This window comes from Balaenoptera borealis (assembly GCF_965194805.1).
Source record: "Balaenoptera borealis genome assembly, chromosome: 14".
Classification (NCBI taxonomy): domain Eukaryota; kingdom Metazoa; phylum Chordata; class Mammalia; order Artiodactyla; family Balaenopteridae; genus Balaenoptera; species Balaenoptera borealis.
The window spans coordinates 84,328,715-84,354,137 of NC_138875.1; the positions used below are offsets into that span (position 1 = coordinate 84,328,715).

The 25,423-nt window shown below is 41.7% G+C and overlaps 1 protein-coding gene across 4 annotated transcripts; it reads right to left on the bottom strand.

Moving 5' to 3' along the window:
- Positions 1-24,854, bottom strand: VPS33A (VPS33A core subunit of CORVET and HOPS complexes). Of its 4 annotated transcripts, XM_082355938.1 has the most exons (13): positions 24,661-24,852; positions 22,340-22,405; positions 21,596-21,723; positions 20,540-20,726; positions 13,701-13,817; positions 12,599-12,773; positions 9,015-9,208; positions 7,658-7,784; positions 6,196-6,263; positions 5,151-5,288; positions 2,575-2,712; positions 714-882; positions 1-333 (listed from the first exon to the last, which is right to left on the bottom strand). In XM_082355938.1, exons 1-13 carry the CDS (start codon positions 24,760-24,762, stop codon positions 152-154), a joined length of 1,791 nt encoding a protein of 596 aa, XP_082212064.1. In that variant the 5' UTR covers positions 24,763-24,852; the 3' UTR covers positions 1-151. The 4 variants fall into 4 exon arrangements, with proteins under 4 accessions (XP_082212064.1, XP_082212065.1, XP_082212066.1 ...); XM_082355939.1 differs by lacking the exon at positions 5,151-5,288 and having other exon boundaries at positions 24,661-24,854; XM_082355941.1 differs by lacking the exons at positions 1-333; positions 714-882 and adding an exon at positions 1,016-1,158 and having other exon boundaries at positions 24,661-24,854.
- Positions 24,855-25,423: the final 569 nt, after the last annotated feature.

Here is a 25,423-nt window from a genome sequence, read left to right on the forward strand (position 1 = left end):
GAAAGGAGAAAACAGCATAATTTAAGAAGCTGACCCCAAAGTAAATTCTGTATTCTCGTGTTATTCCTCCATGGGGTTGCACTTCCTTCCAGCAATTTCTTCAAAGGAGCAGTTTATTCTGCAGTTCACCGGTAAGTCTCCTTTGAACGCCCTAGAAAGGTTTTTCCATTAGCGACTCTATCCAGCTGGCCCCGTTTATTAGCTTAGTGGTGGCGATGACATATTCTGTACCTCCATCTTCCAGCTGGGAAAGAAATCGCAGGGCAGCAATTTCAGCAAAGGTTACACCCCCGAGGAAAAATATCAGAGTGACTCGGTTTTCTCCCGGTTGTCCTAAAATATAAACATTTCAGAATGAAGAATTATTATTGATGCTTCTCTCCCCACCTCTTAAAAAAATTGCACCATTCCTAAGGAAAAATAGTCATATATGTCTTGGTACAGACAATTCATTTGAAACTCAGGACCATGATTGTGATCTCAATGTTTTTTCTAACTTCTGAGATCCTCAGTTCAGAGGTTGAAAGCGGCTTTTCCTGAGGGAGTAATGGGTTCTAGTGCTTACAATATAATTCACGACTAACAAAAGAGGTATGTACATCGGACTCTGACTCCTAAGTACTTTACAAATGTATCTTACAAAGCAATTGCATAATACATGAAAAGCACACTAACACTACATAATCATCTGTGGATACGGGCGGTGGACGTACGTTTCTTTTGCAGCCCTGTGGGCAACGGCTGCCGCTCCTCAAAGTGGGGCCCTGGGAGAATGCGCAGAACTTCCTCAATACTCCGCCAGCCGGGCCGGGAAAGCAGCTGGGCCAGGCGCACGCTGAGAGGGGCATAACCACTGTACACGTACGATATGTCCGTGGGATTCTGTTGAATAATTAAAGGAGAAAAGGCCTGTAGACAGGGCGAGAGAGAGAGACGTATAGCCGCCTAACTGTGGCTTGTGGGGTAACCCAAAATTATTTGATTTGGCTTTGAAGGCAGAAACACAAACCCCCGAAATAGCCTGCTCCAATATTGAAATATCCTGCTGCAATATCGAAATATCCTGCTCCAATCCACCCCTGCTGGGCTCTGTTCTTAGCAGCCAAAGGTTCACTTTCGACTCAAATCTTCAACAGCCACTCAAAGCATCTATAGGTACTGAAGATGAAAAATTGTTACTTGGTTTGGCAAGAAACTTCTTGGACGGTAAAGTGGAACTCCCTAGCTGAGAATATAACCCTTGAACACGGCAATTCCACTTTCAGGCACTTAGCCCACAGAGGGGCTTGTACTCTAGAGGACAAAAGACCAAAGCACAAACATATTAACTGCAACACTGTGAGAACTAGCAAAGGACTGCAAACGACCTGAATTTCTATCAGTAGAAATCTGATAAATCATAAAATAAGATGTATCTGAAAAACCACTAGTTAGCAATTAATTTAAAAAATTATTTTATTTTATCTTTGGCCTTGGCGCTCAGCTTGAGGGATCTTAGTTCCCCGACCAGGGATCGAACCCAGGCCCCCTGCAGTGGAAGCTCAGAGTCCTAACCACTGGACCACCAGGGAAGTCCCTATGTAGCAATGAAAAAGAACTTAAAAGAATGAGGAGATCACAGAAGGCTCTTCAAGATACGGTGTTAAGTGGTGGGTGGAGTGGGAAAAGACAGGTCAGTGCTGTGAAGAGCTGAACTAATCTATGATTTACGTTGTACAACACAGGAATTAAGATTATCTATATTCCCACTGGACAAAAACAATCCAATTTTGCTACTGAGGCAGGAGACTGTTTGTTAGCTTTTGCGGCAAGACGCAGCCTAATAAAGTCCCTTATGAAAAACCAAAAAAGAAAATAAGAAAAATGAAACTTAGAAAGATTGGAATAAACAATAAATATAAAGCAAAGCGCACCCTACTTTGGAGACCAGTGGTATAGAATATGCACCATTTATGTAAAAATGTTTGTCTGTACAGAGACTCTTTCCGGAAGGATAGATTACAAACGGGTTACAGTGCTCGCCTCTGAGGGGAAACTGAGGTTGGATGTGGGAGGAGCCTTGCTTCTCACCGTTTGCTTTCCCTGTACTGGATCTTTGCCTGACCCTCCCGCATTTCTCCCTGGTGCTCTGTGCCCCAGAGGCAGCCCCGTGGGCTCTACACCAGCTGGAAACTGGAGAGAGGATGGCAGCGTGGGTTGTCGCCCTGACTTCCCCTCTGTGGTGCTGCCAGAGGTTGGCTGTGTCCCTCGGCTTGTCAGACGGCCTGGCCACACAGCTCTTCTCTCCCGGTTCTGGAACAGCCCCCTTCCCCTGCCCTCAGGCCTCGCTGGGGAGGGTTCCCCACTGCATTGCCTCTCCCCGGTCCACCCCGTCTTTATGAAACTCCCTCAAACTACCCAGTGCAAGAGCGCCCTGTGCTTCCTGCTGGGATCCACACGAATGCATGACTTTCTCCAAAACATTAGAAAACTGTCTTTAGAAAGCAAGGTGGATGCGGACATCAAGTGGCGTATGTCGCTGCAATAACCTGTTGACTGGGAACTCAAATGAGTTGAAGAGCGGGAGCGTCTTACTTGCTCGTTTACATCGTCCATCCAGAGGCGTAACGTTTTCCGGATGGTTGGGTAAGTGTTTCTGCCCCCCGTCTGTGGTTTCAGCAGGCCAGTCTTCTCTAGGTTGTGCAAGGTCAATATGTGCTCATAGCCGTATGTCTGCAAGAGAAGTCGAATCAGGAGAACAGTTTCTGCGACTTTCAAAAAAGAGCACTTCCATGTACAGATGGCCAGTAGGCACATGAAAAGATGCTCAACATCACTAATTATTAGAGAAATGCAAGTCAAAACCACAACGAGGTACCACCTCACACCAGTCAGAATGGCCATCATTAAAAAGTCTACAAATAACAAATGCTGGAGAAGGTGTGGAGAAACGGGAACCCTCCTACACTGCTGGTAGGAATGTAAGTTGTGGTGCAGCCACTATGGAAATCTGTATGGAGGTTCCTCAGAAAACTAAAAATAGAGTTGTCATATGATCCAACAATCCCACTTCTGGGCATATATCCAGACAAAACTATAATTCAAAAAATACATGCATCCCTGTGTTCATAGCAGCACTATTTACAATAGCTAAAACATGGAAACAACCTAAATGTCCATCGACAGATGAATGGATAAAGAAGATGTGGTACATATATACAATGGAATATTACTCAGCCATAAAGAAAGAATGAAATAATGCCATTTGCAGCAACAGGGATGCAACTAGAGATTATCATACTAAGTGAAGTAAGTCAGAAAGAGAAAGACAAATAGCATGTGATATCACATACATGTGGAATCTAAAATATGGCACAGATGAACCCATCTACAAAACAGAAACAGTCACAGACATAGAGAACAGACTTGTGGTTGCCAAGGGGAAAGGGGGTGAGGAGGGAAGGACTGGGAGTTTGGGGTCAGCAGATGTAAACTATTGTATATAGGATGGATAAACAACAAGGTCCTACTGTAGAGCACAGGGAACTATATTCAATATCCTGTGATAAACCATAATGGAAAAGAATATGAAAAAAAAGAATGTCTCTATGTGTATAACTGAGTCACTCTGCTGTACAGCAGAGATTGGCATGACATTGTAAATCAACTCTACTGCAATTAAAAAAAAAAAAAGAGCACTTGCAACAAATCACTGGTTTGTACTCTGGGGCACGTTAGCGAAGTCCAGGCAATGACCGTCCATGGGCACAGGTGCAGGGCAGGGATGAAGCCTGCCCTAAAACTGCCTGCCATTACAGCAAATCCAGCTCACTGGATCACTCAAAGAATGATGTAAATTTTTTACTTTAAAGTCAGAATTTATGGACCCAACTTAAGTGAGCGTCAAATAAATTATAGTATATTTTTATATGGGATATAATTAGCTATCAAAAAAAGAAAGAGGCAGATCTATACATCCTGATAAGAAAGACCTTCTGGATTTATTCTTAAGGACAAAAAAATATAAGAAGACTATTACGTATAGTAGGATTTTATTTTTGTTAAAAAAGATATAGTAAGTAATAATAATAGCTAACACTTATATAATACTTTCTATGGTGGGGGGCACTGGTGTGTTCTAAGTGCTTTACATACGTTAACTCAGTCATTCTTATTATAACCCCACGAGGTAGCCACTATTATCTCCATTTCATAGAGAAGTTTAAATAACTTGCCCAAGGTCACACAGCTAATGAGTAACAGAGCTGGGCCGTGGATCCAGCTGGTCTCGCCCCATGGTCTGTGTATGTAAACATTCTTTGTACATAGATGCAAAGACAGGAATCTGGAAGCACACAAACCAAACTGCTGACATTGATCCCTTCCAGGGAGGGAAATGGGGGGAGGGGGAGGCGGGGGAGGGTCATGGTTTGCACCATGGACTTCTGCTTTGTTTGAATGTTATATGATGAGAATGCACGTGTAATTTGTGTAATTTTTTAAAAGGCAATAAACAAACAAACAAAACCCCCCGCCAAAACCCAACCTGAATGAGTATTTAGTTTTAACACTAACATACTTAACTGTGACTAGTAATAGCAAATAAATAGTGCCTGAGACATTTTTAAACAGAAGGGAGAATTTTAAAAACAATGGTGGGCTTTTCCTTATTATAAAGTAACAGGCTTGATTTAAGTAAGTTGGCTAAAGAATCATCATCAGAAATGTGCAAAAAGTTCCCTTCCTCCATCGAATAGTTGGGTTAACAACAAGAGCACTAGACCCTGGCTGCCTGGGTTTTAGCCCTGGCTCTGCCACATACTACCTGGTGACCTTGGGCAAGTTATAGCACTACTCTGTGCCTTAGTTTTCTCATCCATAAAATGGGGATGGTAAGAGTATATAACTCAGCGCTGTTGTAAGGATTAAACAAATGAATACACATAAAGCTCTTCCAGTTGAGCCTGGCACATAGTAAAAGCTCAGTAAACATTAGCTATTGTTATTATTATGCAAACACAGTAAACAATGAATACCAAGGACAATCCCTCCATGTATTAAAACATTTAAAAGATAGTGGAAACACTATACCAAAATAGCAGCTTTGGGAAGTATTTTTTTAAAAAGATGTTTTCTCCCCTGGCAAATTAGTAATTTAAAACTATACTGACCTGCAGGATTTCTCTTTTGTAATAATCCAAAACTTTTTGTTTGAGTCCACTATTGCACACGGACTGGAGGCAAACTAGTCTTAACACCTTGATCAGCGGATGTTTTTGGGCAATACAATCCTCAATGTAACTGTTGACCTGGAAACAAAATATATACCGGTACCAGCATCTGGTTTGGGGACCTAAAGAACTTGATATTTACTATTACTTTTCAAAGTCAAATATGGTGTGGTGACCTGGATGGGAAGAGAATTTGAAAAGGAATAGATACCATAACCTATTCCTATACATATGTGTGTATATGTATGTATATGTGTATCTGAATCACTTTGCTGTGCACCTGAAGCTAACACAACATTGTTAATCAACTATACTCCAATATAAAATTAAAAATGAAAAAAAAAAAAAAAAAAGGAGATGAGTGGGAGAACGGTTCATTCTTTTTTTCACTGTCCCTAAGCTCCCTCCAAAGTAGCTCCTCTGGCCCCTGCTACACGCACCCCCGTCACCATGCAGACACACCAGCGATGGGGAGCACAGGCCAGTGAGGGCACACGCAGGCAATCCAGCGGCCTGTCTGGACTCACCTGTCTCCATGGACAACCTCGGGAGAGGCTGCTGCACGTCCCGGGTGTGTGACCGTTAACAGCAGCAATTTATCAGCATAAAGTAACAGGAATCTTTTTAGAAGATGGGAATTTTCATAAATTGAATAATTTTAAATTTAGTAATAGAGGTGAATATGTAAGGGAAATTATATGATCAATTCTCTCAGAAGGCAAATCTATTCATTTATCTATTATAGTCCTTAAAGGTCTTTGATTTTAGGGGCTGGGTCTCACCTCTCCGTGCACCGCAGAAAGTGCCTTGCATAGGATAATGTTAAATATTTGATACTTGATAAAATCTCTATTTTCACATTTTGCATTTGCTCTTCAAAATATGTAGACAAGGCATGGGAATCAAAGCAATTGCTTTTCTAGCTATAATCTTATGTTTGATAAGGTATCAATTATTTGTTAGAACAGTTTTATTGTACACATACCTTATCAGTGTCTATTCCAGACATAAACTCCTGCTCCACTGTTAATTTATCAAAGAAGTCTTCAGAAGCTAAAATGGAATTAGCAAATTTGTAACTAAGAAATTAACGTTAACGCTTTTATACACAGAGCATGATTAAGAAACAAGACACACAAAAAAGAAAGCAAGCAAAAAGTTCAAATCGTCACCTGAAAAGAATCTTCTAAGAAACATGGAAACCCCTACAATCCTGAGCTCCTAAATTACATCTAGAAATAGTCGAGCACTGTACCCCTTTGCTAGCCTGAGGACTCTAATAAGGACTCAAGAATTTTTTCTCAGGACTTCCCTGGCGGTCCAGTGGTTAAGACTTCGCCTTCCAATGCAGGGGGTGTGGGTTCGATCCCTGGTCGGGGAGCTAAGATCCCACATGCCTCGCTGCCAAAAAACCAAAACATAAAAAACAGAAGCAATACTGTAACAAATTCAATAAAGACTTTAAAAATGGCCCACATCGGGCTTCCCTGGTGGCGCAGTGGTTGAGAATCTGCCTGCCAACGCAGGGGGCACGGGTTTGAGCCCTGGTCTGGGAAGATCCCACATGCCGCAGAGCAACTGGGCCTGTGAGCCACAACTACTGAGCCTGCGCGTCTGGAGCCTGTGCTCCGCAACAAGAGAGGCCTGCGCACCGCGATGAAGAGTGGCCCCCGCTCGCCGCGACTAGAGAAAGCCCTCACACAGAAACGAAGACCCAACACAGACAAAAATAAATAAATTAATTAGTTTAATAAATAAATAAATTAATTAATTAAAAAAAAAATGGTCCACATCAAGAATTTTTTCTCAGTATCAATGAAAGCTAATTTTGAAAGAGCATTTTACTTGCATCATCAGATCCAACCCAGTTTCACTTGATTTCCACTTCTATTAATATGAAAACAATGGATTGATTTTCCAACACTTTTATATAAGATTCAAAGTCTACTTTATAAAACAGGGCATTGAACAATCGCCAACTCAGCTTTTACAGCCTGTGTTTTAATGAATAAACTCACATCTTCCAAGCCCTTTCAAAATACTTAACATACACTCTCTACCAATTCTGCAGAGAGTCTTCAAGAGACAAACAAGAACTAAAACAGAAACATGATGCTGCCCTAATTAAGTAATCCTTAACAACAGGAAAAAACCCAGACTGAAAAAATTAACCGCCTCATGTTACGGGAAGAATTTTTTTCTCTTTTCGACATTCCAAATATTTTATCATACGATTACGTGATTTTAATAATGAGAAAAATTGAGTTAGCCACAAAGGGAACATTTTTGACTATAAACATTCGAATACTTAACGCTGAGAATAACATAGGGTGTTAAAACAGAGCTGACCTTCCCACGGGAGTACCGTGGTGCCAGTGATCACGGTGTCGGTCATGGCGCGTGCAAGTCAGCCCCAGGTGAGCACGATCACTCCCAAGGATACTCACTAGTTACATCTTTGATTAGCTCTGCAATCGAGGTGTGGTTTGCGAGGGAGCCCCTTGCTGCCTGCATGTGGGGCAGCTGCGAAACGAACTGCTTGATCTCCCCAACGGTCTTGGCATTGTGCCTCTCCTGAAACGCGTAAAACAGCAGAACCGTTGAGCAGGGAAAATATTTTAAGCGCTCTGTTCTTTGTATTGCTTAGAGGACATTTAATTTATACTAATGCGGAAGAACAGAATACAAATAAATCAGGCCAAACCCACCTCCAACATGACACAGAAAAACAGAAAAGATAGGCTCGTTGTTCCCGTTCACTGCATTAGTACTTTTTAAGGGAGCAAATGCCTAATGTTTTTTCTTCCCAGGCATCAGATCATACTGTGATTAGTATTTGTGGGGGACAGTACTAGGTTGTCCACAAACACTTCTGAGTAAAAAACTAAAACAAAGACATGTTAAGAGGGGAACATAAACGGCAAAACATTTCCTCCGTAATAGAAAAAAAAATCCATTCTTACTGCTGAACCTCAATCTTGAATACTGTCCATGAATAAACAGAACCTTACTGGGTGATGAGAAGTTTTTTTTTTTGCAAAATTTAGTAATTTAAGCCAAAAGTAACTTCAGAAATTTGAAGAAAATCAATTAGCGAATACAATTCCTAAGAAAGATGAAACCTGGAATACACACTCAAGTAAAAAAAAATCAGCCTTCAAAAATTCTCCCAATTTATGTTTCCAAAGATTAAATACGCAGAGTTCAGCATCTTACTAAATTCGCATGTTTCAGAAACGAGCTTAACCAAGAATAAATCAGTGGTGGGACAAGAGGAGGCCGGAAGGTGATCATGAAGCCGCCAATTTAAAAGCTCTGGGCTGCTGGGATCTCACTCTTATTATCACCTACCACATCTGCAGGGTTCCCCTGCATGTTGGCTAAACTGGGAGCTTTTGGCCCAAATTGCAAGTTCTATTATAGAGGATATTTTATTTAGAGTACAGCTGGCTTCCTCTTTTTTTTTTTTTTTTTTTTTTTTTACAGCTGCCTTCCTCTTAAGTGAGATAGGAAATAATTAAAAGGAAGGTAAAACAAATATTTATGATGAAAGCTTGTAAACTGCAAACACTACCCCTTTCTCCCCCAAAAGGAGAAAAACTTAACACCTTTTCTCATGGGTCTGGGAAGAAGTTTAAAAAGAAAATCTTGAGTCCTCCCAAGATTTTGGGTCCTCCCAAGAGTCCGCAGTTTCTTAGGACGAGAACTGCAGCTCTGCTTAGTGGCTGCACTTCTGGCAGCTCTTCCTTCCTTCGTGGCGTGGGCAGTCTAGCCAGAATCAGGATGACAACCAAACCGTCTCACCTCGAACGCTGCAGAGATCACCTTTGCTTTCTTGCTAAGCACGGAGCCCACTGCATTGAAGTTTTTATCTCGGATCTCAGCATACAGCTCCTCCGCAGAATTCAGCTGAAGCTTCTTTGCTTCGGTGGGAAGGTCCTTACCACCATCGCCCTGTTTTTTAGGTGCAAATTTCTCCGGAGGTAATTTCACGTAACCTGAACAACAGTGGAAGGGAACAAGGCTCTGCGTGCATTTAATGGAAGAACCAGTCAAGTGCTCAGGCACAAAACAGAATCTTCCAACTTAGGAGAGGATGGAAGCAGGCTTTAGAAAAAACTGGAGTATAGCACTGAGGTTTTGATTTTTCCACGATCAAAGTACAGAATGTAGTGATTCTTTAATATTAATATCATGGTTCCACTTTTCTTTGGGGGCACCTATCTGAATCACTGCAGCAATGACCAGTTCCTAAACTTATTCAGGGATCAGGTTACTTTTTCACTTAAAAAAAATTACAAGGCTCTCCCCATTATCTTCCGGTATTTTTCAAACTGTAAGTCATGTCCTATTAGTAGATCATGAAATCAAGTTGGTGGGTTGCAATTAGCATTATAAACAAACAAACAAAACATTAAATACCATAGTGCATCACATGAGGTAGGGTGGTTTTTTTTTTAAATAAAATGTTGCTTCAGTTTCACACACACATATGTGTGCATGTACTAGGTCATGATATAAAATATATTTCTTACTATAGGTTGTTGTCGAAAATAGTTTGAAAGCCCACTTCCTGTTTTTATAAATAAAGTTTTATTGGCACAAAGCCATGCCTTTTCATTATGTCTCATCTGGGGCTGCTTTCACATTACAATGAAGAAGTGAGATTCCACAGAGGCACTGCATGACCTAAAATAAAATATCTGCTATCTGGCTCTTTACAGAAGTTGTCCACCCGGCTCTAGAACAAGCTCCCAAATTCCTCAGCACAGCGTCCAGTTCCTCCACTAAGTAGCCTTAACCCTCTTCTCCCGTTTCTGTTCCTGCCAAACCAACTTAGTCACCATTTCCGGAACACCCCACACACCCCCATGAGTTGCCTATAAACCGGTTTAACTCTAAGAAGCTTGGCAATATGAATCAAGGGCCTTATAACATTAACACCTTTGACCCCAAAATCCCTCATCAGAGAATGTAGCGAAAGAAAGTACTATGCTATATGAAAAATATTTTTTGTATACAGATGCTTTTATAACCATAAAAAACCCTCAAATAACCTAAAATGCCCAACATTAGGGGAAGGATTATGCAAACCATGGTATAATACATATTACGGATTTTAATTAAGCTATTAAAATTATGCATATGCTGAGAAAATGCTCATATTATACCAAATCAAAAATGAGGTTCAGGGAATTCCCTGGCGGTCCAGTGGTTAGGACTCCGTGCTTTCACTGCCGAGGGCCAGTGATTTATCAATCCCTGGTTGGGGAATCTCGCAAGCCGTGCGGTGAAAAAAAAACGACAAAAAGAGAGGTTCAAAATAATTTGGACAAGCTGATGCTATTTATTTTTTGTTAACTAAAATAAACTCTGCATAGAAAAAGGACTATAAGGAAATACACCAAAATATTAACATTGGCTGTCCCAAGGTTTGTAGGGTAGGGCTTTGGGGATAATGGGAGATCTATGTTTTCCTTCTTTATTTTTCCAATTTTCCCTTAATTGATATTTGACTCATATTATGAAAAAAACTTGCTGCAGAGAAACTGTGAATTTATACATATTCCTTCTCTTCTTGGAGAATCCCCTCCTACCTCTCACCTGTCTTAGACAGAGCCCCCTGAGGCCGCCTCACAGGTCATCTCCCTGCTCTAAACTCTAGCTCCCTTTAATGGTCTCCTGGGTGTTTCACTCTCTGGGACCATGAGAGGAGAGGCACCCTTGTTTCTTTCTGGGTTTTTTTTTTTCCAACAGCCCTGCTACCTCATTTCTTTGACTCCCACCCACTATCCAGCACAGAACTCCTCTGTCAATGAAATGGAGTTTTAAAAAGTATTTAAGATGTCATCTTTTGGAACAAATAATTTAAAAATAAGACAACTTTACAACTTTACATTAAAGACTCTTTGTTTTGTGGAAACCCCTCTTCATGGCTGTGTCTTCACCTATTCCCTTGGCCATCCATCCATCCTTATGGTAAAATACACATAACATAAAATTTACCATTTTAACCATTTTACAGTGAACACTGCAGTAGCATTTAGTACATACACAACTTTGTACAACCACAGCTAGTACCTAGTTCCAGAACCTTTTTATCCCAAAAGGAAACCCCATACCCAATAAGCAGTCACTCCCCATCCTCTTCCTGAGTCCTGGCCACCACTACTCGGTTTTCTGTCTCTGTATTTTCTCCTTCTAGGCCGTTCCTTGGCTCCCTGTGATGTAATTCAGGATGGCAATAGAGGCCAGGGCTGATGGAAACCAGAGAAGGGCGCCTGGAAGGGACAGAGGGAGTGGTGGGACCTGTCGTAAACTGGAGACAGGGGCCTGTCTAAAGCGGGATCTCCACCGGGCACCAGCTGCAATGTGGAAATGTGACCTCGGGGTCGCCAGAGCTTCAGATGTTTTTAAAGACGTGGCATACATGGGAATTCCCTGGCGGTCCAGTGGGTAGGGCTCCGTGCTTTCATTTCCAAGGGCCTGGGTTTGATCCCTGAAGCTAAGATCAGGGATCTTATCTTAGATAAGCCGCAAGCCACGTGGCATGGCCAAAAAAATAAAAATAAATTTTAAAAAAGACATGGCATCCGTCAGGATAATTATTAAAAATTCTCTCCAATTTTAAGTGCTGACAGAAACAAACAGACAAACATCATGCAGACCAAAACCAAATAAAACATTTGTGACCTCTGACCCCAACAGTTTGTCAGGCCTAAACTCTAGCAGGCCTTCAAATCTTCCGTCGAGTGTCCCCAACCTCCCGTATCAGCCTTTGCCCCAGAAGGTCCCAGCTGTGCTCTCTGCCTCAGCAAGCTGGTCATCCCATGGTTCCCTGCAGGTATTATGCCACCTGCCCCTCGCCAGCAACCCCCCCAAACTCTACCCCTCTTTCCAAACCCAGTACCAAGGCCACCTCTTCCAGAAGCTTTCCTGAACAACTGCCTGCCACGGCATCTATGTTCTGCAACTGCAGAGCCATCTGTTTATTTAGCCCTTGGCCTCTGCTCACAGCGGGCAAGCAGAGTCCTGTGCAGTAAACATCTGCCTGCCCTTGTGTGACGGACAATGGTAGTTTGCTCAGATGTCGTTTAATTTTTTTTTTTTTTTTTAGCCGCACCGTGCGGCATGCAAGATCTTAGTTTCCTGACCAGGGATTGAACCCATGCCCCCTGCATTGGAAGAACGAAGTCTTAACCACTGGACCACCGGGGAAGTCCCTCAGATGTCGTTTAATCCTAGCGTCGGCAGGTCTAAAGTCAGCATTTTTATTTTTTTCAAATATTCTCTGATTTATTTGAAAAGGAAGCACCTTCTAAAAGAACGGCCTTTTGGATATTTTTATCAGATTACGTATTAGTAAAAGTAGGTGGTACTTTACTCACTGTTCTGAATGCCATAAATTTCATCAATGAGTCCTTCATATGTAAGCTGAGTGGCAAGAGGCGTTAACAAATCCACGTTCCGATCGAGCAACAAGAGATTATCAAAAACAGGGAATATTGAATTCTGGCTCCCTGTAAACTCTCTCTTCATCCTGATCATCATATTGGCCACTTGCTGGAAACAAAACATGGGATCAGGTGGGGCCCTCCTGGGAATAAGCAGATTAAAACATTCAGCTAAAAACGGAAAGAATCAAAAAAGTGAAAAAAGGAGAAAAACTGTGGAAGAGTGAGATGGATAAGAAATAAGCAGCTACAGAAAAGCATTCGCTACTGGCTGCCTGTCCCAACACTTACACTTTAGCCAGTGGCAGCAGCTATTTCTCAACGAGGCATAATTCAGAGAGTCTATTTCTGTTATTCACAGTAGTTCTGTTCTATAAAGTTGCTGTGAATACTGAACCAGCAAATACCGAACCACTGCCCCGAGGGGCAATCAGGGTTAGGGTGCTGCGAGCCTCTGGTTATAACATTTTTGTCATCTGATCAATATATAACCTTGTCTTATGTGTGTTTCTGTTTAAAGACACATTAAATATATGCCATTGATTCTCTAACACCGTCACTCACGCCTGAACGAAGCTCATCTAACATGAGATTTCTCCCTAAGGCCCATCACAGCCTTCCTGCGCTCTGAGAACTAGACAGCGCTTCTGCACCACCCTTGGGGGCCATTTTAAACAGCAAAATCACCATCAAAAAGAGCACAAAAATGCCAAAAAAAAAAAGTGGCACTGAGCAGCGCATGGCATTATATGGCGGCAAAAAGGACACTTGTTTATGGTATGAGCTGAAGGCAGAGGGTTGCTCTGTGCGATCTCAGCTGGGAACATGCACACTGGACAACTCAAATTACTGCCGCTCTGAGCATGTCCACAAAACACTGTGAATATTGATTTGGGGGCTACAAATAAATTTCAGCAAAGAGGTGAATGCCCAAATAAAAAGGATTGACTGTATTTGTAAACAGATTCCCACTCCTTCCCTTCCTGGGGACCAGGGGACCCTTCCTCCACCACCAGAAGCACCTGCCGTTTCTCACCCGGGCGCACTCTCCTTTCCCAAAGATCTGGGGGACCGTCCCGTACAGAGCTTGCAGGGTCATCAGCCCCTTGGCTGCGTGGTACAGGCTGGTCTGGTCGCTCTCCAGGTAGCACTCCTGCGGGGAGGAAGGGCTGGTTACGGTCACGGTCATCTGGGTGCGTGAGGCACCCACCTCTGTCTGGCGCTGGGACTACGCAGCCACTGGGTAAGACCGTTTCCACTAATTCCCCACTTTGCCAGGAAGCTGCAGACTCGGGTCCAGCCCAGGCCAGGAGGCCAACAGCTCTGCCGTCGGGGGGCAGCCATGGCAGCAATTCTGCCGTGGCGGAGCCTTCTGGAAGGCACTCCTCTTAGTTTGTCAGCTCTTGAATAAGCTACTGATTAAGAAAGACTGACACAGGAACTGGGCTCTCATTCACCGTGGTGAGTGGAAAGGCTGGGAGGACACCATGGGAGGGCCACATAAGCGCACATATTCTTTGACCCCCCCCAAAGTCCCAGATGACCTCACAACAGAATACCTGGCAGTTTTTACAAACATGACGCCAATTTCATATATACTGACAGCAAATGAAGGCCATAACATCTTGAGAAATGAGAAAGGGGTAGCTGAAGAATCTTTAGAGAGTGATCTCATTTTCAGAAAATATATTTTACCTTATAAAATATACAGGGTATATTTTGTAAAGTAGACAAAATTATACTTTTCTGCATAGAAAAAGGGACCAAAAAATATACACAAAACCAGCTAGGAAGTGAGAGGAGAGACTCTAGCAGTTCTGACATGGGTAAGAGCACAGGTTCTCGACTCTGTTTGTCTTGATCTGAACCTCAGCTGTGTCACTTCCCAACTGGTGCCCTCGGCCACTTAGATAACCTCTCTGTGCCTTATTTATTGTCTGCAGAAGGGAGTATATTCAACATAGTATACGGATTAAATGAGGTAATTACATGTAAAACATTTCATCCCAGTACCTGAAACATATAGTAAGTCCTTAACAAATGTTAGCTTTTATTATTAGAAATTGTTTGATTATTATTATATTTTTACAATCATCATCCACTCATAAGTCAAAATGGAACACTGTACCAGACACCCCTCACCGACCCTCCCAACGTGCTTCTAGCCTCCAAAGCCAGGAGGGAGGGGACACTGGAGGCATTAAGGAGGAGAGGGTGGGACTCATGTGCTCCGCCCAGGGAGGAAGGAGGCTGTGCCTGGAAAGAGCCTGGGGAGAGTGCTTGGCGGCTCTTCCAAGTCTGATGATTTTAACATTTCACTGCATACGGCATGTCCAACTCAAGAATGTCCGAAGACATACTTTCTTGAAAAATTACTTAAAACTCCCTATCAGACCAGAGCTAAGCTAAAAATTCAAGAAAAAAAATATATTAGGGAATATCTCTCAAAATCGTATTCATTTTTTTAAACGTAAGAAGTTGTATTACTATAGACATTCTTTTTGTAATTCTTCTTAAAAAAAATTTAAAAGTTGATGACATATTAATCTTGAATTTTTTGCTCTATTATAATTGGTGGTGGGATGATTAATTGTACTAATATCCCTGTATTCTGTGCTTGTGGAATCACCTGGTATTTCAAGCCATGAGGACATTTTTGGAGGGACAAACGCTAATACCCATTAACATTTAAGTACACATATTTTTTGACCCCAAAGTCCCACATGCCTACACAATAGAATACCTGGCAGTTTTTTTGTTTGTTGTTTGTTTTGTTTTGTTTTTCTATGTTTATCAAACCAATGAAAATGAATTTTAAACAGGTGGACTTGTAACTACTTGGAATGTATTTGTTTTCTTGACTTAATTGTAGGCAGTTCTTACTTCAGGTTGGGGAAAAAAAGGGCAGGCGGTTTTGATTTTAACTAAAATTATAGTGCTTCACTCACATAACACCAGCGAGTCTAGCACACCATATAAGAAGTAAGACCTTTTAAGGAAAACTTTACATTCTAAAATTATTAAAAGGACAACATAAACTCATTCAATCATGCAGGTCCTTTAAACTTTGCTTTGAAAGTCTTAAGGAGAAAAAAATACGGTACTGTGACTAGGGCACAGGCTGGAGAAACTTTATTTTTCTTCCCTTACCTTACTACTTGAGAGAAGTCAATACAATTTTCCATTTGTATAAATGAAAGGCCACAGTTTTTAACTCTTTTATAATAATATTCCTTGAGCCAGAAGAAAATATACATATTTTCCACATTTTAGTTACATTTCAACAATTATGTATTATATGCTTATAGGGATCATGTTCAATGGCAAAGTGAAGTGGACTGATGGTCTCAGATGTCTCCGCGTAAGACAGCGTGCCAAGAACTGGCTTATATATCATCCGTCCTCCAGACTGACATCACACTTCATAATAGCTTGGTATGATGATTGCTGTCAAAATCGCCTGCATGGAAACACCCGTGCCACTGGGCCTGGTCGCGCCACGCGGGGGCCTCGCCGGGAAGGATACGCGGGCTCACGCCGGGGAGCAGAACCCCAGCGGGTAGCACCCGCACCGCTGCCTCGGAAGGGAGGCCTCTACCGCCCGCTACCTCGCAGTTTTTGCAAAGCAGGTAGGTAGATTTTATGTATACTGATTTCTATATATACATATGAAGGCCACAATAGTTTAAGCCCTGTGACTGAGCATGAGAGTTCAATGAGCTGAACTCTAATTCCCACGTTTTGTACAGTGCAATTTTCAAGGCGATCATAATCATAGCCCCAAAGCACAGAAAGATCTACATGTGCCTCCTGATGCCATGAAAAGCTAAATTATGCTCACTGTTTAAAATCACATAAATAAGTAAAATTACCTCAACTCTATCAGAAATCGGGCTTGAATTTAACATTAGGTAGAACTCTCAGCTTTATTATCCAGGCAAAATCTTTGACTTCTAAAATAGAATCTTAAGTGAACATATATAAGCCAAGGGCTTGAAATTCTCAGCAGAAAAGAATTCTGTTCTTTTTTGCAAACCAGCAGTTAAATAAAGAGGAAATCTCTCCTCTGGACAGGTTTTGTCATGCCAGGACAAGTTTACCTCAGCTGCTACCAATTCACATTAACTACACGGATGTGAATTAATTACATGAGGGTATACCATTATAGCTACGTGATAAAGCGAATAGAGCAAAATGTTAATTCCAGAACCTAGGTGATGAGTATACGGGTGTTCACTGTACCATTCTTTCAACTTTTCTGTATATTTGAAAATCTTCATATAAAATGTTGGGGGGCGGGAAATCTGTACCATCATTGGAAGAGATTTAGTGTAAGCAGATCAGTGGGGAACATGGCTGAAAAGAAGAGCCAAGAAACTCTCCTGGTTATAAAATTCATCAGTGGTGCCACTGAGTTCTTCCTCAGGTTACCTCTTTGAAGGCAGTGGTCACTGTAACAACACACTAGGGAAGAAAGAGTTTCAAATAATCTTTTGCACAACACCAGTGGTTCTCAGAAGTTCTAGTCTCCAGACCAGCAGCATCAACGTCACATACGCGTAACTCAAAGAAGGAAATACTGATAAATATGATTACACTAAGAAAGTACACATAGCAAAAACTACCATAAGCTAAGTCAATAAAAAATGTAAAAGGCAGGTAAAGAGCCTAGAGATACAGGGCCCATGTGTACAGTGATCTATGCATGAGGTAATTCACTGTAGCACTGCCTCTAAAAGCATAAGATGAGAAACAACAAAATGTCCTTCAAAAGGGGACTGACTTGATAAATCACGGTACATCCAAACCATGGAACAGTATGCAGCTTCAGCTAAGAATAAAAAAGTATTTTCATAAATGGTAGAAAATGACTCCAAGATATATTATTAAGAGAATAAAGCAAGTTACCAAGTTATATAGGATATGCTACCATTTGAATAAAAGCTCATATATACTATGAGCTGTAGCTGCCTAAAGCACTTCCAAAAACAAATAAAAAAGAACGAGTAATAGTGATTGCTTCTGGGAGGGATAGCATTTTGAGAATTGGGTGGAGAGTGGCTTACTTTTCATTCTGTACCCTTTCTTACTCAAAGAAAATTTTCATGTACACAGATTATGTTTACAAAAGATTTTCAAATTACTTTTTTAAACATAAAGTAATATTCTTACGAGAGAAAGCATTCTTTGAAATAAAGTTGTAAACAAAACCAATATATAGGGCTTCCCTGGTGGCGCAGTGGTTGAGAATCTGCCTGCTAATGCAGGGGACACGGGTTCGAGCCCTGGTCTGGGAAGATCCCACATGCCGCGGAGCAACTAGGCCCGTGAGCCACAACTACTGAGCCTGCGCGTCTGGAGCCTGTGCTCCGCAACAAGAGAGGCCGCGAGAGTGAGAGGCCCGCACACCGCGATGAAGAGTGGCCCCCACTTGCCGCAACTAGAGAAAGCCCTCGCACAGAAACGAAGACCCAACACAGCCATAAATAAATAAATAAATAAAATTAAAAAAAAAAAAGTGGTTTCTTAAAAAAAAAACAAAAACCAATATATAAAATTACATTTGGAAAAACCGTCCAGAACTGGGGAACAAAGATATGCATATTTGCTAACAAACACATGCTGAAAATAATCAGTGGGGAAAAATTGCACTGGAACAACTGGCACTCTATGGAAAAAATAAATAAGCCCCATATGGAAAAATACAGATAAAAATAAATTAGTCCCTACTTCACACCACACACTCCAAACACATGGTTCAAGCTGAATTAAAGACCTGAATATGAAAAGCAAAACTTCAAAACTTTTAAAGGAAAATACAAGATTTTCTATGTCTTCAGGTAGAGAAGGATTTAGTAAGACTCAAAAAACACAGACTGAAAGAAAAAAAGTGATATACTACTTTGAAGGGCTCATACCTCCAAATTTCAAAGCTTACTACAAAGTTACATTTATCAAGACAGTGTGTTACTGGCATTAAGGACAGACATATTGATCAATGGGGTAGAGCTGAGACACCAGAAATAAACACATTTAGGGACAATTGATTTTCGACAAGGGTACCAAGACAATTAACTGAGGAAAATATACTCTTTCAGCAAATGGTGCTGGAACACATGGATATCCACATGCATATCTGCACATGCAGAAGGAAGTTGGACCCCAACCTCACACCAGATAAAAATAAACTCAAAACGCATCAAAGACCTAGATGTAGGACAAAAATCGTAAAATTCTTTGAAGAAAACATAGGAGTAAATTCATGACCTTAGATCAGATACGACACCAAAAGCATAAGCAACAAGAGAAAAAAATAGATAAACTGAACTTCATCAAAGTTAAAATCTTTGGTGCATTGAGATATCCCTTTCACCAAAAAGTGAAAAGAACCCACAGAATGGGAGAAAATATTTGCAAATCAAATATCTGGTAAGGGACTTGCATCCAGAATATATTAAGAATTCTTAAAACTCTTATAACGAAAAGATAAATGCCCAATTCTAAAAACGTGCCATGCTTAAAGACTTAAATATGATATATGACACCATAAAACTCCTAGAAGAGAACATAGGCAAAACATTCTCTGACATAAATTATACCAATGTTTTCTTAGGTCGGTCTCCCAAGGCAATAGAAATAAAAAGCAAAAATAAACAAATGGGACCTAATCAAACTTATAAGCTTTTGCACAGCAAAGGAAACCATAAACAAAACAAAAAGACAACCTATGGACTGGGAGAAAATATTTGCAAATGATGCGACCGACGTGGGCTTAATTCCCAAAATATACAGACAGCTCTTACAACTCCATAACAAAAAACCAAACAACTCAATCAAAAAATAGGCAGAAGACCTAAATAGACACTTCTCCAAAGAAGACACACAGATAGGCACATGAAAAGATGCTCAACATCGTTAATTATTAGAGAAATGCAAATCAAAACTACGATGAGGTACCACCTCACACTGGTCAGAATGGCCATCAATTATTTGCAAAGCAGAAACAGAGACACAGATGTAGAGAATAAACGTATGGATACCAAGGCGGGGGGAGGGAGGGTGGGATGAATTAGGAGATTGGGATTGACATATATATATATATATATAAAATAGATAGCTAATGAGAACCTACTGTATAGCACAGGGAACTCTACTCAATGCTCTGTGGTGACCTAAATGGGAAGGAAATCCAAAAAAGAGGGGATATATGTATATGTATAGCTGATTCACCTTGCTACACAGCAGAAACTAATACAACATTGTAAAGCAACTATACTCCAATAAAAATTAATTTTAAAAAATAGTCTACAAATAATAAATGCTGGAGGGGGTGTGGAGAAAAGGGAACCCGCCTACACTGTTGGTGGGAATGTAAATTGGTGCAGCCACTGGAAAACAGTATGGAGGTTCCTTAAAAAACTAAAAAGAATGAAATATTGCCATTTGCAGCAACATGGATGGACCTAGAGAATATTATGCTTAGTGAAATAAGACAAAGACAAATACTACATGACATCACTCATATGTGGAATCTAAAAAAATAATACAAATGAATGTATACACAAAACAGAAACCGACTCACAGACACACAGAAAACAAACCAGTGGTTACCGGTGGGGAGTGGAAGGGGGGAGGGACAAATTAGGGGTATGGGATCAACAGATACAAACTAGAATACATAAAATAGATGAGCAACAAGGATTTACTGTATAGCACAGGGAATTACACCTAGTATCTTGTAATAACCTATAATGGAATATAATCTGCAAAAATACTGAATCACTCTGCTGTACACCTGAGATTAACATGACCATCATGCTCACAAATTTGGCAAAAATTAAAGTCTGACGTTAAAAAAGAAAACGCCAAACTTACTTTGAATGCACCCTCTGATTCCATGGATAAGAGATCCCCATCAAATGGAATGAGATCTAGGCTGTACTCCTCCCTATGAATAAAGGATCCCAAAACACCTAGATCCTTCAACCGCTGTTCGCACAATAAGCTACGTCGTGGCACAAACAAAATGTGGAAATCTCTTGCTGGGCCACGTCTGTCTTCACTGCAAAAGAAGGAACATTTGTTAGCTTACGAGCTCCTCAGAGTCACAGACTCTTTCACTTACTTTATTCAAACTGCCGGGCACACAGGAGGCACTAAATAAATGCTGGTTAGATAAACATATGAACATTGACTTTCAGACCCAAACTGTTAACAGTCGCTTTCTCGCTCTTTCTCTTTTTTTTTTCCCTGACAGGAAAGCGTTGATTCATAGCCGGTATTTGCATTTTCTAGCTTTCTCTTAAACTATTTATGGGGGCATTAAAGCGCTCAGGTTTACTGAAACAGGATATCTGTGTCTTGTTGAAAACAAATTGTTCTTTAACCAAACCAATGCAGCCACAGCGTCTCATATTAAAACGAAACATCACTCTTGACTCCTATCTCTCCTCGACAGTGGACTTCTCAAAATAGCCCATATGCTTTTAAGATTTTAGGGGCCATTTCAATCGATTATACCACAGAGTACAGACTGGGCTGAGAGAACTTCCTCTCTCTAGACTGGATGCTAAATTAAATTTTAATCAGCTCTTACTTTGCTTATGAAATTCAAGCACCTTATACTCAGTATAACCATTAGAGGTGTTTGTTTGTTTTTAAAATCAGTATCCTTTCTACTGATACACGTCCAAACTTTTAGCTGTCCTGAAAGAATGGGGTTTTATGATGACCGCCCTCTCAAACTGTTTGAACAATGTCACAAGTTTCCCACTTTCCTTCGTTGTATTCTTCCGTGCCTGTCCCAGTTTTTCCAAAAGACCACTTTCCAAGGTACTGGCAAGAGAAGGGGTTCACAATGAAAAGCTCAGGACATTAAAACCATGAGAAGGATTAACTTCTTTTGGCCCAAACATAAGCTCTGAGAGATACCTGAGCACATTTTCAGAGATTATATCCATCAATTCTAGCCTGGGTCTGACAACAAAAATAATATTCTTGACATCAGTTGCTGGCAAACGACTTCCTTTAAGCGTGAACATTTTTTCCACTTCATGTTCCTAGGAAAACACACACACACAAAAGGTTAACAAAACCCCTGAAATTTACATATGGTATCCAGACTCAGACATCATAAACACTCCCAGTCAAATGTACATCAATATTTTGTTATCAAAATTTAGATTTCCCAAAGCCAGCTGTATAAAGGACAAGATTTCAGGATGAAGTCACTGCTACTGTATCTGAATTTAAATGACTCTCACGTGATGAACTATCAAAGACACCAGGTAACAGTCACATAATACAATGTTAGTAATTAGGATCAGTATAGAATCATCAGCCGAAGGACCACTGTATACAAAATGTTAGCCAGGCATTAGTATCGGTGTTTATAAAAACCGAACAGCCTTGCAAGCCAACTACTCAGGAGGAAATGTAAACTTATTATTATTACTAAAGTAAAGAATTATTATTATTATTTTTTAAAATTTAATTTAATTTAATTTTTAAATTTATGGCCGTAACTCGCGGCATTCGGGATCTTAGTTCCCGGATCAGGGATCGAACCCGTGCCCCCTGCAGTGGAAGCGCAGAGTCTTAACAGCAGGACTGCCAGGGAGGTCCCTAAAGTACAGAATTATCAATCCCTGAACAAAACCCAAATAGCTCATTTACCTTCAGTAGTGAATACTGTGCAATCAGGCCAAATGGTCCTGTGAGGTACTCATCCCAAACTATTGCCTACAAGAGGGGAGAAACATTCTCTTATTACAGTTAATATCAGGAATTTCAACAATATCAACAGAAAATAGCAGTCATACGTAGTAGAACTATTGGCCTCAAAGTCTGAATTAACAAAGATTGTAACTGGCTCTGGTCACATTCATATCCTACAGGTCTTAAAAAAGTAGCATCAGGGCAAGTGATGTTACTGGTGGTAATGGTAAAGTTAAGACCTAATTACTGTCCTCAAAGGAAAGAAGGAACTGTACTTTGTTGTGTATCTGTGTCATGGTATTATTATTAGACTGAACCATATGGAAACTGCCAATTGCAACAATTCAACTTGTATTTTATTTTATTTTTTATTTAATTAATTAATTTATTTTTGGCTGCATTGGGTCTTTCTTGCTGCACGCAGGCTTTTTCTCCCGAGCGGGGGCTACGGCTTCTCATCACGGTGGCTTCTCTTGTTGCGGAGCACAGGCTCTACGTGCGCAGGCTTCAGGAGTTATGGCACTCGGGCTCAGTAGTTGTGGCTCACGGGCTCTAGAGCGCAGGCTCAGTAGTTGTGGCACAAGGGCTTAGTTGCTCCGTGGCTTGAACCAGGGCTCGAACCCGTGTCCCCTGCATTGGCAGGCGGATTCTTAACCACGGCACCACCAGGGAAGTGCTCAACTTGTATTTTATATAGAAGTATCATATAATCGAATTATAAAAATTAAAACCTCTGATATAGGTATTACAAATCTTATTTTGACAGAAGAGGAAATTATTTTTAATTGAATTGTATACTTTATTTTTTAAACTAATTAATTTATTTTTGTTTTTGGCTGTTTTGTGTCTTGTTGTGTGCGGGCTTTCTCTAATTGAGGCGAGCAGGGGCTACTCTTCGTTGCGGTGCGGGGGCTTCTCATTGTGGTTGCTTCTCTTGTTGCGGAGCACGGGCTCTAGGCGCGCGGGATTCAGTAGATGTGGCACGTGGGCTCAGTAGTTGTGGCACATGGGTTTAGTTGCTCCGCAGTACGTGGGATCTTCCCAGACCAGGGCTCGAACCCGTGTCCCCTACATTGGCAGGCGGATTCTTAACCACTGCGCCACCAGGGAAGTCCCAGAAGAGGAAATTTTTAAAGGCTCGGAAAGTTTAAGTAACGTCCAAGGCCATATAGGGACCTTGGACATATACAGTGTAAGGGAGTCAGGACTCCAACCTAGGACTTAATGACCCCACAGGGTAGTGCTCTGGGGCCCTACTACTGCTAAACTCCAGTGTGATTTCTTTTTCTTTCATTTTTAATTGAAATTTTTATTGAGATAACTGTAGATTAATATTCAGTTGTAAGAAACAATACAGAGACCCCCTAGTACACTTTGCCCAGTTTCCCCCAATGGAAACTTTTTGCAAAACTATATAGTACAATAGGTATTACAACCAGGATATTGACATTGATACAATCCATGATCTCATTCAGATTTCAGATTTATTTCCCGAGCTTGAACTGAGCACGTAGGACTTAGCCTGCTTTTGTTTTCTCTCAATAGCTTCTAGCATCCACTCTACCTCTTGAGGTCCTATTCTTTCTAATACTGATTCCTGAGTTTCCCCAATTTTCCTTTTCTCTTCAGAGTTGTATTGCCAGTTACTTAGAGGGACTGATAAATCCTAAGGGGAGAGAGGAGAGGTAATACCACTTAAAAGAAATCCTATGAAGTCTCTAATCTACGGTTTCTGATCCCATTGTGAGCTGGGTGCTAATAAACGTCTAACAGGAGGAACAATACTATTTAAGGAAGCCGACGTTAAAACCTCAAATAGCTACAACTTCTCATAATCCGAGGGAGCAGCAGGTTGTAAGGTGCTGGTGCTTCATACTTTTGAGGGTATGATTTGTAACGACACGTATGATCATTGTAATGAATGGACACTGGACCAGCTACGTCCCTGGGTCGGGCCCGCCTCACCAGTTCCAGAGTCTGGGGTGGGAGCTGGGGGGCACCAGATCCGCCCCTCGACCTGACACAAGCTGGTTCACTAGGGGCTGAGACAGCACGGTGGCTTATTCTGCTGTCATGAAACAATCACGATGCCACGCGGACTGCGGGCTGGACGCCCCAGGCCCCACCAGCGGGCCCCTCTCCCCGACTTATCGTTGCCGCCAGCTCTGCTCCTGGAAGCCCTAGGAAACCTCGTACACCTGAAGCCCAGGCGGTCAGAGACCTGATCAGGCCAGGCCGGACGGCGCCGGAAGGCGGTGTCGCCGCGCACTGCCCCTCACCTTGCTTCCCGCGCACTTGTCCAGGAACTCGCGCAGCTCGCGACGCACCGCCTCGCGCAGCACGTTCAGGTTCACTCGCCCGTAGGACAGGTGCGTCGCCATCTTGCCCCACCGCTCTCTTTTCCCCGCAATCCAACCGGATCGGCTTTACCCCTACGCGAGGCCCACAGACGCTGTCACGTGACGACACGTTCACGTGATGAGGGACGCTGACAGCAAGCCAACACGGAAACCGGAATCGGCGGGTGTCGGCTGCTCTCTACCCAGGCCCTAGCGCCCGCCTCTTTCTTCCACTGCGTGGGTTCCGAGGCTCCCCACGACCGACAGACCCGTCCAGACCCCGCCTCAGTCCAGGGCACCTCAGTTGGGCGCTGAGAATTGGGTTTAAGGGCAGAGACCGGATCCTACTCGTCCCGTTTAAAAATCGAGACTTTCATCTTAGCAGCAAGTATACTCGCTGTAAAATGGTAACGAAGCTAAACTTGAATGGAAATCTTTTAAATTATAGCAATCAAAAAGGTCCTGCGCTTTGCCCGTTTGGTTTGTCGGCTAAAATCTACAAAAATGGCTAAGGGCTGAGGGAACCTTGAGTGACTTGTCTGTTCAGCTCATGCGACATGGTATTTCACACAAATACTATCCGATGTGGAATCTAGGTAAAATTCGCATGTTACCTCGTGAGTTGCGAGGGTGAAACAGGATGTAATTTACATCGTGTGATTTATGTAAAAGGCTTAGCAGGGTGCCTGTAATTTAATAAGTG

Bases quoted from the DNA above. Each gene is read 5' to 3' on its own strand.
- VPS33A (XM_082355938.1), bottom strand. From the start codon at position 24,762: ATGGCGACGCACCTGTCCTACGGGCGAGTGAACCTGAACGTGCTGCGC. The intron at 5,289-6,195 runs GTATGTGTACAA...TTTTGTTTCCAG, and splicing joins CTGGAATAGACACTGATAAG to GTCAACAGTTACATTGAGGA. The intron at 883-2,574 runs GTAAGACGCTCC...ATTATTCAACAG, and splicing joins TGGACGATGTAAACGAGCAA to AATCCCACGGACATATCGTA.